Source organism: Chiroxiphia lanceolata, chromosome 18, assembly GCF_009829145.1.
Source record: "Chiroxiphia lanceolata isolate bChiLan1 chromosome 18, bChiLan1.pri, whole genome shotgun sequence".
Classification (NCBI taxonomy): Eukaryota; Metazoa; Chordata; class Aves; order Passeriformes; family Pipridae; genus Chiroxiphia; species Chiroxiphia lanceolata.
Window position 1 is genome coordinate 12,703,180 of NC_045654.1, and position 14,848 is coordinate 12,718,027.

General features: G+C 42.2%; 1 protein-coding gene across 4 annotated transcripts in view; it reads right to left on the reverse strand.

Moving 5' to 3' along the window:
• GALNT9 (polypeptide N-acetylgalactosaminyltransferase 9) overlaps positions 1–14,848 on the reverse strand; it is a 134,104-nt gene that overhangs the window by 74,974 nt on the left and 44,282 nt on the right. For all 4 annotated transcript variants that reach the window (XM_032706032.1, XM_032706029.1, XM_032706030.1 and 1 more), the window contains 2 exons: positions 12,938–13,112; positions 4,094–4,291 (listed from right to left, as the gene is read on the reverse strand). In XM_032706032.1, coding sequence (XP_032561923.1) covers positions 4,094–4,291; positions 12,938–13,112 — 373 coding nt within the window. The remainder of the gene's footprint in view (positions 1–4,093; positions 4,292–12,937; positions 13,113–14,848) is intronic.

Consider the following 14,848-nt stretch of genomic DNA (forward strand, 5'->3'; position numbering starts at 1 on the left):
AATTTATACCCATGAGCAGGACACAAGGCACTCTCTCGAGTGGCTGAGGCAGCACGTGTGAGAACATGTTCCTCCTGGTACCAGGCTATGGCATATTAAAGCAGTAAGTGAGAACATATGCAACAATGAAATGCACCACTGCTGCTGGAGGAAGATAAAATGGAGAGCTGTGCAGGGTTTGGCTGAGTGAGGCTGACTAATGACTCTAATGTTAGTGGCTGCTGATCAAGAAATCAAGTGCAGAGCAGTCCATCATAATCATGGCAGGCGAGGGAAGACGAGTCAGAGCAGAGCTCAGAATTACCAGAGTCCTTCCTTGCTGGTCCAAAACCCAGAAAAAAAATCCAGCAGGCATTAAAAACCCCAGCTGGTTTCAGTGCATAGTCAAATTCACTGGAAACCCTCAGAAGTAGGATCCTTTGTCACACAGTTTGTTGCCAGCCGATAAGGACGTTTCGGGGCAGCGTGCTCTCAGGAACACAAATGGGAAATGACGTGATGGACACAGCGTGTTAAAATAACAATCCTCATTTAAATCTTCACGTTAGGGGCATCTCACATCTCAAATGTCAAACATGTAAAATGGATTGCCTGCAGAAGCCGATTCAGGGAACATCAATTGTTCTGAAGTTCAGAGTATTAACGTGGGGGGAAAAAAAAGAACCGACTTTAAAGTGTATCTGAAATCTTTACAAAATCTGACACTTTGTTCTTGCTATTTCTTTACCTTTGTTAGCACTTCAAGGCCACATCCCCATTGTCATTTAGACCACAAGAGCTGCTGTGACATTTTATGGTGCACACTTGACATGACTGCCTACACAGTGCCCCACTGGCATGAGGGACAGTTCCTGCTCCTTCCCAGCAAGGCTCTGTGTAGGATCACACCATTGTCAGCATTCAAGAAATCAGAGGATCAGGCTTCAAACAGAAAAAATGTTAGAAAAGGAACTAAGCACATCTGTTATGTATACCCAGAAGAAAACAGGAATCGGACCCTGCTTTCTAAATGTCTCACCCAATTCTGCAGATCGATGATATTTATTCATACAATGCAAACATGAGAAATGCCAGGGCTCTGATCCTCACTGATACCAGAGAACACATGTTTCTTAACACTGAAAATCTTTAATCCCTTTGGAGATCTGGCAGGAAACACTCAGCTACACCAACCACAAAACCGGTCCCGGGGTTATTTGTTACGAGCCTTTTCTTTCACAAAACACACAGAGAGGCACAAACCAAACCCACTATTTGCTGAAGAGAGTGTCAAAGGAAGCCTTAAGAGGAACAGTGAGGACTAAATGAACTTGCAGTTTTCATGCTGATGAACAGTCCTGCAAACTTATGAAGCACTGAACAGACACATGGATCCAAACACCATCAATGTGGACCTGTCTGCATGTCTTGGAAAGTGGACTAAAACAGAAATCATTTCTTCAGTACGTGGTCTGGAAAGCTGGTTACAAAACCAAAATCTGTACCAAAGCAACAGAGATTTTTGAAAACTAACTTTGTCTTCCTTTTGAAAATATACTTTAAATACTCTAAGCTACTAAGTTCCCATCATGGGTGCTTTCAAATTTCAATCCTAAGTATACAGGCTTCCCGATTCTTTCCATCAATAACACTCACACGTTCACTCTTCCCATTACCACAATTACACTGGCATATCACTGAAAAGCCACAAAATTGCACTGTATTTCTCCAGGCAGGAATAACACAACAGCCAAATGCTCTAGCAAATCCATCCAGGTGCTACTGCTTCAGAGCCCCATCAGCAAGCAGAGAAGTGTGCTGTGAGGTGGATGCTCTGCTCCCCTGGATCACTGACTCCAAAGCACATGTGCCCAGGGAGACACGTACGTGTTCACAGGTCGATGTTGATGCCTCTGTATTTCAGGGCATGGAATTCTTAATTTCCAGGAGAGATGCTCAGGCAATCACAACGTGTCAGTGCTCCTGGTATTTGTCAGCAAGGGTTGGGTGCTCCCCTCCTTGTGCTGCTTGTCTCATCTGTCCCTGGGCAGTTTATGCACTGTTGAATTGGAGGGTTTGTTCACTTGGGTCCAGAATAAAATCTCTGCTCTTGTGAGCCAGCTACTTACGTGCATCAGATCTCAACACTGCTCAGTGCTTGAGTTTGGACCTTGTTCACTTCTGTGTCAGCCCAACTCAGTGCCAGCATGACACCAGCAAGAGCCTGAACACAAAGTCTATGGCACATCGTGCCCTGTATTGCTGAAAAAAACCCCTCTTATCCCAGCATTACAGGGACGAGATTCCTCATCCTCTATTAAAAAGATCTGCAGTTGGATTTCCAGAAGTGTTTTGCAGAGGCAGCTTCCACGCCTTAGGGAGTGCATGACCTACCAGCACTGAAATAATGTCCAAGATCTTGCTGAGATTTAACCTCTTAGTTCAGTCTTATCTGGTACTCAATCATTGTCTCCAGAACAGAAGATACTCAAATACTGGAGCAGTCCATGTGAAAATTAATACAGTACAGATGAACACAGATTTCCTGCGTAAACTGGAAGTCATGAAGTGTGCAAAACCTTTCAGGATTGGAAGACTGAAACCCTGGTTTCAGGAATGAAACCTTTGGCTGATTAACTTTCATTCATCAATAAGCTGTTTCTCAGGGCTGAGTGAAACAGGTATAAAACACCTGCACTTCTAAAACAATGTGAGGCGAGCAGGGCATGTTATCCAGGAAAACTGATTTCCTAAGTAATTTCTTTCCTGCTTATTGAGGTTTCAAGCCAAGCAAAGGGTCAGTGATGATGGACTGTGCTGTCCTCCAGTAAATAAGGTTAATGTTACTGTATAGCTCTGTTTTGCACTCACAGAGCATGAGAATGAACCTAAGTACAGCTTGCTCAAAGACAGACTGAAATATTACTCTGCATGAGAGGCACATCCTGTGAGCTGGCCCCATCCAACTGATCACCTGGAAATGTGATCAGTTTGTCTGTCTTTTCACTTCCAAAGGATCACCTGGACCTTTTCAGATGGGTATGTTGTTTGAAGGGTTTGGATGAACTTGTCAAGACCTGACAACTCAAGCTTTACACTGGAAGGGAAGTACATCAGCTTCTCTGCCAAAGCCCACACTGGGACCATACAGTGGAGTTTTAGCTTAGTTTGGAGGTGATATACATGAAAATGAAGAAGACTCTAAGGTGGTAAGTTGTGTCCTTCCCAAGAAATCTTAAAAAATAGGGTAGAGCAATCTATTTTTTTTTGCATACCTGGGCTTCATATTTTTTAGCATTTATTTCAACAGTTCCTAACAATAGTACCCTTAACCAAGTACAGAACATCTCAGAGGAGCTGCTAAGACGAGAGGAGGAGATGAAGGGCTGGGAGATGTGAATTTTCAAACAAAAGGGAAAGAAAGCCCTTTTCACACAGGTTCCTATTTTCCCACTGTAACAATTCTCAAAAACACCTTCACAATTCCTGTAACAGCATCTCCTTAGAAAATTCTATTTCTGTAATGTAACATGCTCTCTTATAGAGGAAAATAAAATGACACACTGACTACACAGTCTGGGTTCATTTTAAAATTCAACCAGCACGAAAACTCAGAACATGTGTGCATAGTTCCCAAAAAAATAAAGAAAAGTTCAACTCTTGAACAAAGCAAGGCTAGCACAGCTCCTGTTGGTGCTCATGGGAAGCTCTGGTTTGGGCTGATGGCCAAGACTGCTGCCCAGAGACCAGAAGTAAAACCAGTCTCTTTGTAGTCATATACATACCACCTTTGTTTGTCATAAACACAAAGGTTTCACTGGCTTAATACCCATGCCAGAGTCCACTGGAAAACAAAAGCTTAGCTGAAAAAGATCCTGCTATCCTCCTAAGGGCCACAATATGAACTTGAAGCACACACACACAGCTAGAGCACGTGCCCTTGTGTGCACACTGTGGTGCAGCCCCAGCTTTGCAGAGCCATCTGTTCTCTCCAGCCTCCTTTCACCGTCCCTGCCCAAAGCCTTTAGCCTTGCTTTCCACTTCAACTCCCCCTGGCAGACAGCTGGGATGGAAACATCGCCAGTCCCGAGGTGACAGCACACGGGAGATTTACCTGATGGGAGCTGACTCATCCCCTTTATCGAGCCAGTCCTGGGGTGGGATTATGTACATGCACCAGAGCCCCCAGTTGTAGCCGTGGGCGGCGTTGGCGTATTGCTGCACTTCAAAGGTGTTGTACTTGATGTTGTCGATGGCCGGCAGGATGATCCGCTTCCGATCCTCTTTGATCCGGGTAAGGGCAGGTTCCACCCTGGGAGCAACAAAAACAGCGACGTGTTTTACAGGTTTTACAGCCACCCAGTAATCCCAGGCCCTGCCTGGCAGGCTGATAAAACCAGGTTCTCTAGCACTGCAAGCATTAACCCAGCGAGTTGTAGCCCAGAGCTGCCCCTGGGACCGAACCCACATCACTGTCACATGCTGACGGGGAGGGGGGACACTTCACACAGCAACTGCACAGGAATTATTACCTTTAGGAGCCTGCATCAGAGTTAAACAACACAAAACCTGACCAAACACCTCTTCTGAGGCCTGGAGACTGTTAATTCATCTCGCAATGGACAAGTGTTGAGAGACACCATCACCACGAGCAGTTAAATGGCCTCACTGGCTACACCATCGGGGCTCCTGCTGGCCATTAAACACCAGCTCTTGCTGACATGGCCTGAAGAACTAAACACACACCAGGGGCTGCAAGAATCTGAAGGTGACTCAAAGGTTTTAATCTTGTTTCCTAAGGACTGACCCCACGGGATCTAGTTTGAATGACAAGTGTGGCTGCATTATTCCTTCTAAAACCTCTTTGGCGCTGAGAAGATTTCAGTTGCCAGACGGTGCAAAAGCAGCGAACTGCAGGAAATGTTCCATCATTTCAAAAGGCTTTAAAACATCAATGTGCTTTCAACAGAAGCTACATCCCAAAAGGAAAGTAAAAAGCTTCAGTGCAAACACTCATTTCTGACCAAGGTAGTCTGAAGTCGCTATGAATTTACAGAGAAAGTGATCCAAAGAGGTAGCAGACTTACATAAGGGTGGAAATCACTCCTCAAAGTAGTATTAGAAACAGCCACTGGTTCAGTCCTTTGTAACTGTGTTTCCCCTTGAAACAAGCTTTGAAGATTTTGCAGAGCTCTCACATGTGTCTTTAAGGGAATGGTGGTTTGCTGCGATTCACAAAGGTAGTGGGGTTTGAACACTGATCTTTTCTCATTTTTCTTTTGCTCTTGGTTAAAAGGCAATTGTTCCTTCATGGTTTCAAGTTTGTTATTTTATATATTGTTTGTTATATTTAGTTTGTTACCATGAATTTTCTTGTGCAGGCCAACAGAAAGGGAAAAGCTATGAAGTTAATTCAAACTGCATTTTCAGTCTTCACTACCTCCATCTGAACTATCATAAATTTTCTGGTCTGTTCCGTAAGAAGACAGAAATTTTTCTGTAATTGAATACAGCCAAAATATTTGTCATTTTGTACACAGTCTCCCTATTGCTTACATGAGGTTGTGTACTGCTTGCCTTCTCTTCTTTTTACTGCTCCTACATGAGTAAAAATAGAGAGATTCAGTGAAAGCCTGGAATATTGATGATGAGCTGCTTACTGCAAATAAACCATCACAAAACAACGTAAAATAAGAGCATAACTGACAAAAAGACAAGGTGTCACAGAATTGCATTTGGAGAGAAGAGCAAGAGACTTAAACTAGCTTAATTTGGATTCCTCCAGAAAACTGACATTTGAATTTATCAGCTGGATGCCAATAACACAGAGAACGGAAGTTTTAATAAAAAGGATGATCACAAGCATGGTGGGAAAAAAAGAATGACATTGCAAGTCACAGAAATTTCCTCTGGCCAGGAAGGTTATAAAAGAGATGTTCATCTCCTATTCAACACATATTTTTTCGTTACTCTCCTTGATTTATTCTGGGAATAAATCAATGGATCCCTCACGACTGGAATGGCCTGAGGTCACCCTTACTACTGATCACCACCTGCAATTTTAGGTGCAGTACTCATATTGTCAAAGCCCAAGGTCCTGTGAGGGACCAAAAACCTCCACAGAAGCATGAAAGCTCAGCAGCCTAAAGGAGGACAGTGATTTCAGCTCTATTTTTGGCAACACTTTTTTTCCCCTTTTTTTCTTTTTTTTTTTTTTGCATGACATTTAAAGAGCTGTACCCCAGACTCAAAGGAGATTTTTTTTTTTCTTTCTGCAAGAGAAACAAGAAACAAATGAGAGACTCAGGACAGTGCAGCACATGATGCAGACTCTCAATTCATGTGGTCTTTGGGCTACACTTGGGCACCTCCATAAAGAGCCAATGTGACCTTCCAAATCAGGATAAGCCACTTCTGTTGTCAATATGAGATTATATTTATGAGATTAAGTGTTTTAAAAACCAGTGGGTGGACAGCAGAAAAACTCTTGCAAATCCAACAAAGCAGGGACTAATGCAGAAAAGCTGATTCTGCTCAGTTCTTTCCATCCTGTTATCTGTGCTTATCACCTTAGAGGTAGCAGAAGAAAACACAGAACAGTGGACACTTCAGCCAGACATTCCCATCACAAATCCAGGGCCCCCAACTCCCTTCTGACCTCTGCAACAAAGGCTTTCACAAAATACCAAACAACAGGTACAGGTGTCACTAATGACAGACCACTAATTGTTTGACTGGAAGAAGAATCCTCCTCTTCAAGGTTTTAAAGTAAAAAAATGACCTTGGTGCAGATCACCCTCCATGAAAGCACCTGGAGCAGGACCCTGGTTACAGAACAAGACTGTTTAACCATCACACTTAAAACTATCCTGGAGGTTCCAAATTCCTTCTACAGTTCCTCCTTGTGTGCTTATTTTTCAAGTATTTTACTTTATAGGGTAGACTGAGATTGTGTAATGGAAAAGCTGAAAGGAGACAAGGAATTCTCCTCCCTTAATGTCAGATGTCTGCAAAGGACCCCCCACATCCAAGGTAACTGCCTCAGACTTTCATTCTCAGCAGAGGGAGAGGGAGGCTGGCACTTTTACAGTCAGATGCTTCTCATAATAATGCAGACACTGAAACTAGGTGAGATTAATAATGTTGAATTATTTTGAATAAAAAGGGAATTTAGCCTGCTACTTTGCAAGACAGCTTAAAATTGGACTGCTGAAGTGTATCCCACATCATGGTTAGAGAAAGAATGTGAAGAAAATATTTAACAGTCACTCTGGTTTTCAGCCCTTAATCATATCTGTGATTGTGTTAATCCACTACTTGAGTCCTGGCAATGCTAACCTGGGTCCTTGCTTTCTTCATTACACAAAGAACAACCCATTCCCAGCTCTGGGGCTCCTCTCACACCAGCCAGCACCAAACTACTCCTGTCACTCTACAGTTGACTAATTTCTGTGTTTTTCCAGTTGTATAACTCACATTTATTACCACCTGACACGGTGTTTTGCATGTGAATGGTACAAGGAGGGATCTCTGGAGCGTAATGTAACAGTTGGGTCAAAACACACGATGAAATTCCATTAATCCCTATCAATCTGTTAATGTGAAATCCTAGATTTTGAACTTCCATGAAATCTGAGCTCCTCAGTGCACATGATCATATAATTCACCTTTTAAAATATGTAAAACCACCTTCTGACTTCAAGCAGACTTTTAAAAAGGTACAACATAGGAATAAATGCGCCCAATCCAAGGGAAACCACAGGATTCCTGCAGGCCAGAGAGCTGCCCAGCTCTGCTACTTCAATAGCCTTCACAACTTCAGGGATGCTTTGCTAACATGCAGCATCTGAGAAGCAAAGCCCACTCTCCAGTTCTTAATTAGAATGATTGTACAAGGCATTTGTCAGTAAATTCCTCACCGCCACCCAAATGTCACTTTTTCTAAAGTGGTTCAAAAGTAAATCCTTTCCTAAATGATGGGAATTGCATTGGGAAATGTCTCTCAAATTCTGCCCTATTCCAAGTGGGTACACAAATACCCTAATCTTTGAGTTCTTTTGAGAGAAGCATGTATCTTTTTTTTCCTCTCCGCAACCACTATGTTAATTTTTATTCCAATGAAAAATGAAGAATGGACATTAAAAAAAAAAAAAATCCAGCCTTTATTTTTTCAGCTTTCCCAAATCAGAATTTCTTTTTCTTGCAAGCATTTAAGGAAGAGTCCTTACAAGACAGAAATGAAAGACAACATGGTCTCATCTGCTCGATTTTATGGCTCAGTGGGTTTAACACTGTATTTTACTCTGGCTCTACCACTGTCAGATACCATGAAGTGTAAACTTAACACAGGAATGTAAGAAAAAAAAAAAAAGCTGTGTAAACTGAAAGCTTATTTTGCATGATTTTATATGCTACCTCACATTTCACTGACAATACACATTTATCAGATGCAGACAAGCAGATCTACTGACACACATAATTCTTCACTGAGGCCATCTGAGGAATATTTAATGCAGAATGCCTTTCCTGTAAATAAGTGTTCAGAGAACTGAAAAAGAAATAAATATCATACTCCCTTCCTGGGTCTCTAAGAGAAAAGAGAGGAATTCCCCACCTGCTCTCCCTGACATCTCTATCAGTGTTCCTGTGTGCCCAGGGAAGTTTCAGACCTGCAGCCCCCAGCCAGGTGCAGAGTTAAAGATCAGCTCTTTGGCTGCCAAATCTCAACAGCTCTTTTCTGCACCACTGAAAAGCAACGAGGATGCTCCAATGAACACTCTAGGTCATTGAGGTAGATGAATAGTTGAAGCTGCTTTTTTGGTATGTCCTCTCAGTGTAGGCTGGCACTGTCCCATGGAGCTGAAGGGCCCACATGGTTTATGTTCACACTTCCCTCTCCACTTACATGATGCTAGTTCCCTTTTGCTATCTAAAACATGTATTCCATCAAGTTACCAAATTGATCCAAAGCCTTTGGATGAGAAAAAACTCCCTTAGTAAACACATGTCCTTTCCTCTGCATAAATAAAACATCCCAGGTCAACCCTGGCATGGTAGCAGGGATGCTGCCATGAACCATGTCCTGAGCAGGAGGGATGTGCTTGAACCCTCCAGAGGGGAGAGAATGCACAGGGGAACAACTGCAAAGGTAATTTTGCCCTCACCTTCACCACTTCTCTCACTAGAAAAAAAGAACCACCTGGACCTTACCAGGTCCCCAAAGACCCAACTGAGTTTGAACAGGGAGGACAGGGAGTTTACCTGCTGACAGAGATTGGCTTCCAGCTCATTGCATGAAAATGTTACAAGGGAGCTTTCAGGGGGACAAAGACCTTGTGGCTGTGCTCCACAAAAGCATAACCATGTCTCTGTTACAGAGCACTTGGGATAACCAAAGTTAGAAGATCAGGATGAAATCAACTTCCCTTTTCCTTTACACACCATTCCAGGAGTCCATTGCTCACAGCCACTGCAGCAAATTGCACATGCAAAGTATCATCCACAGACCCAGGGATCTTGATCTTTAGTTCCTCATAGTTCATTAAAACACCAGTTTTCTGTATTTTTAAAACACTGACAACTTTGGGCATAATCCATAATGATGGGATCTGTATGACACAGTCTGATGGATACTCAGCTTATATTTCAGGTTCTCTTCTCGTGTCAGGCTGACTCTGTCTCTTTGTTATATTGAAATCTTTTGATTAAATCCTCTTACTTCACTGCTTCCTTATTGATACTCCCCCTTTGTCTGGCAAAATTTTAATTACCATGGTACTGCATAACTCCATTCAGTGCTCTGATATTACCTCAGTGATAGGAGCAGAAGCAATTCCTAAGACAGAATGTAACTATAATACTCTATCATAATGTCTTCTTTTATGGCTCCTAGCACCCTCTTTATGGCTGCTAATATATTGTGGTTTCTGCCTTTCACTTACTGATTTCTGCTCTCCTTCACTCAATGTGTCCTTTTTCTCACCCAGAGAATTGACACCCTATCTCTGCTATCTCTCTTTCCTGCTCCCAGACAGTGTAGGGAAGTTCTCTTCTCCTCCTTGTGCTATTCTTTCCCATCTCTCAAAGACAGGAGTCTACACAATGCTCTACATGTTCTGCAACACAATCAGCATCCAGGATGTGATGGTCTGCACTCAGGGTTACTGTGGCTTAGCACACAGTGGGGGGACCTAATGCAAAAGTCAGGGCAGGAATGCTGAAATCTTCAGAGGACTGAAGGGAAACTGAGCTATACCAGCTTAAATATACCCTCAGAAAGGAAAGTACAGGAGCTTTTCATACCCACTGCTTCTGCTGGGTTGCTGACTCCTGTTAAGTAACCATTAAAACCAGACCTGGTTCTACTGCAGGAGAGGTAGAATTTTATACATGACCTGTACAGATACATTATCACGTAATTTTAGCTTAAAATTCCATTTGAGAATTAATGGCAATGGCCTCCCTTTCAGGCAGTCCTCTCCTCTCTCACTCTCACAGCAGCAGTATTGGCTCACACTGTCAAAGCCTTAAGGGGAACAGGTCAGTCAAAAATCACTGCTCTGCAATAACATATTTCTACACCTGAGAAGCCAAAAAGCAGCAATTAAGCACAGCAAAATAAATAATTCAATGGCTAATTTGACCTGCCAGGTTGCAGAGTGTTTTTTTATATCCTACCAGACTGTATTTTAGTTTAGAAGAAGTATCCCTGGAGAGCAATGCTGTGAGAGCCCATAAAATGCTACAGTGAGAAATAAGGCCAAAATTCACTGTAAATGGCCCACTATTGTTAAAAGAAGTTTTTTTGTTATTGGTCCTGCATATTTCATGAGAGAGTGAAGAAGTCCTTCTTTGATTCTATATGAGTTAATCTGCCAACTGATTAGACAGGTAAAGCAGCTATAGATTGGAAGACTAGAATTGCACTGCAGGTACTTGACTTTTAGATGGAACACAAACCAAACAGAAAGCTAATGTTCTTTTCTGTGGTAAAGGAATTGGCCTCTTTTTAATTGCCTCACAAATAATCCAGAGACAGCTTTGAGTGGGAGCAATCCGTGTGGCCTCTCAATGCATAAATATGCACTGAAAATGGGGGGAAATATTCATTCAAGATGCACCTAAGTAGGAGAATAGAACAGCAGTACTTTAACAAGAGGCTCCTTCCTCACTCCCAAGTTTATAGGGCTGGGAGTGTGGGTAATTGCAACCTGGTGAGGGAAAACAAAGCAGTCCAGATGGAAGGACTTTAGTCCCTCCCAGTAAAAGAAGATTAGATAAAAATGGAGCTGACAGGCACCCACATGTGCACAGGTGGGCAGCACCAAAACTAGGAGGAGGGCAGAGCAGGGCTGGAGGTGGCTCAGCAGCCACAAGGGTTGAGTGGAAGAAGAGCAGGAACCCCAGCGGGGAGCACTCGGAGCGCGCACGGCTCTGGGACATGGGACACGGGTCTGCTGGCCCCACACACCTGCTGGGGCTGCTCCAGAGCCCAGGGATCCCAGAGCAGCTGCTGAGCCCAGCTCAGCACACTGGGCACACCATGGAAAGGGCAGGGCACCAGGGAGGATGCAATAAATGCACTCTTTATCTCGGCCATACACACGTTCTCATTCACGAGTCTGCATTCTTGCTGTGCTGATTTGAACCCTTTCTGACACTAATGCAATGCAGTAAGGTTCAGAAGAACCCCTAACAAACCCCAAAGCGACCACAAAGCCCTTTCCTGCTTACTGACACTGCTGCCAAGCTTGGCTGGGTACAGCACATCAGTCAGATCCCAGTGTCCTTCATAAAATTATAACAAAATTCTCCATAAGACTCAGAAAACTGCACCTTGGGCAGGACAAGCACTGGGAACAGCACCCAGAGCATGCTCTCCCCAGTCCCCAATCCTGCCCCATAGCTGATATTACCCTAGATGAATGTTTGGAATGATTTGAAAGACCTACCTGCTTTAAAAGTAAATAAATAAATTAAGCCAGCTCTTAAGCTTCTAGAAAACTACTACAACTGCTATTATAGTCTAACATAGTCCTAGGGAAAAAAAAAATGGGATGAATATAAACCAGGTGCACTACAAGACTTATTTTACTGCATCTTATAAAGATATTCATGAACATATAAAAATAAACACTCCACTCCTTTGCAATTAAGTTTCTCCCTAGTTGTAAGTACAACTATTTTTAGTTTTAATTTGAGGATATCTCCCAGAATTGCAGAGCATAATCATTTCCACCATAACTCTGCATCATCATTATCAAATAACAGCCTATCTTTGGAAAACACACATTTTACAGGCTGAAGGTCCCAGCAGCCCTTTTTCAGCTGACTCTACATATCAGTTCCTTCAGTCCCAACTTCAAGTAATGCAAAATATTGGCCACCAAGTGGTACTACAAAGGTTTACTCCAAATGCAGATCTGGCCCATTAAACCCAAAACTGTGCTTCCCTTGCAAACCAAAGGGGGATGAGGAAAGGTGCACTAATTTCAAGCTCCATTAAAAATGCAGGAAATAATTTAATGTTTCCCTCAAATGTAAAGGCAAGGAAATTTATGAGGAAATCAGATTGGTATTCAAGTTTCCAAGACGAAATGACAGAAAATGACAAGGAGGTAAAAGAAGTACTTGAAAGCATCTGGCCCAAAGCTCCTTAATGGTGTCTCCCCATTTGACTGCTCCCGGGATTTCACATCCATTGTGGCTACAATTACTTCCCTCTCTACTGAGCTGTCCTAGACCAGTCACAGCAGCTTTTTTATGGATCTTGCAGTCACTGCAGAAGACTCTCAGCGATGCTGCAATAATCAAGGACACTATTCCAAAGTAACTGCTGATGGGGTGACACCAGCCCGCAGCCACCTCACCCCCACGGCTCCTCAGCTTCCCTGTCGCTGAGCAAATCCTTTCACAGCCCCTGAGACACAGGACCCACTGTCCCAGAGCCAACACTTACCAGCCAATGTTGAATTCCACGTGGGCATCAAAGAAGCCGACGACAGGAGAGGTTGCTGCTTTCCAGCCCTGGATCCTGGCTCGGATCAGTCCTTCTCGTTTGTTGTTGCGCACGATTTTCACCAGACCTGGGTATCTTTTATTGACATACTGGTCCAGATTAAATTTTAGCTCAACTACAGGACAAAAACAAACAAACAAACAAACAACCCACAGACATTTAGAGTGAGAAAAGCCCTGCAATGTTATGTTTTACTTTAATTTATTCTGCAACAGAAAGGGAAAGAGGTCCTTCAAGTAATCCTAAATCCTTCCTCATTCTCACAGATACAAACCAAGTAGTGTGGTTGTGGCATGGGCTAATTCCACGGGTATCACCTCAGAGGAATTCTCTACACATCAGAGATTTGCCCAGGTTTAATATGGCTTGATGGATTTGAGTATAGTTTTCAAGAGGTAGTTTGCCAAAACATTTTTAAATAATTACTACTCTAATTCTCTGATGATTTGAGTTAGGTTACAAGTGGCCTCTGGAGGAGCAACTCTGGCCACAAAGCAGTGTAACATGGCAGTCTGGTGATTATTTGTTCTGATTTATGCTGTTCACTAAGAGTTTGAAAAATAACCTCAATGGATTTTGGGTCAAGACCTAATTCAGATCACAATTAATTTCTCTTCATTTTAGGGTTTTCCCTTAAATATAATCAAGACTCCTCAATACCAGGCTTCTTTCCCATTGAACTAAATGGATATTGAAGATCTCAAATAGACTTCTCTTTTGTTCATTTTCAGGCACTCAATCACAGACAGAGCAGAATTCATTCACCCCTTTTTCAGCTTCATTTCAAGAGGTTTATAAACAAGCAAATTACCAAAATGGTCGCTCTATTTTTTAAAAATCAATCTAGTTCAGTAATTCATTTACACTGCAGCTTATTCATAATGTGGCTTTTGCTCAAATGTATTTATTAGGAAAACTAGAAGAAGCTTCCAGGATGTTAGAATTCTCATTCTTGTGATCTATAGTACCCAGTAGGATCATTATCACTGGAATCAAAGACCTGATAAATCTCCAGTTACCAGGAAGAGCAGCAGAGAAAAGCCACAGAAGAGTTCACTGAGAAACAATGAGTTCAGTTCTCCTGAGTACTACATTGACTCCAACACTCTGCAATCTCACATAATTACTCCATAACTTACACTGCCATAAGTGAAATCTGAATTGCATAACATTTTTCTTAAACCTGTATGTTTTGGAATTCAGTTTTGTTTGAGCTCTTTCTTCTCTCAACCTTCCTCTCTCTTCAGGGATCTTGAAGAGTAAAAGTAACTTAAAACTGAAACACTTAATTAAAGCTGTTGTTCTGTGGAGGAAATGCTAAACTTAGGACTTATTTTAAATAAAGATGATTTTGGAAGATGCAGCAGTTCTAGAAGACTAAGGTATAACAAAACACAACAACACTGCTAGTCCCTTGTATCCTGAGAGTTCTTCAAACTTGATTGTATTGTGCTGATCTATAGCACTCTATATGTATGTTCTGAGTTTGGATTGCTGCAATAGAAGGGCTATTTTTACACGAATGAACCAGATGACCTGAAAGTTGCATGTGCTTTGTGCCCGTTCTGTTTCATTCTCACACACAAATTTACTCAAAAAAAGAAAAAAAATCAGGCTCAAAATCTGACATTATCAACACCTCTTTAAATCCTGAAAAAAGTGTGCTACTATGTAAAAGAGCAGAAATTATCTTTAAGGAGAATCTGTAGCTCCATTTTTCCTCGAAAGCAGAATTTAAAATGTTTCTCTGGATCTGAAAATTTGGATAAAAGTGTCCTATTAAGACTGCCTGTACAAATGTCATTTATTCTGTGAGGATTTCAATGAAATCAACAGGGTTTATCCACATAA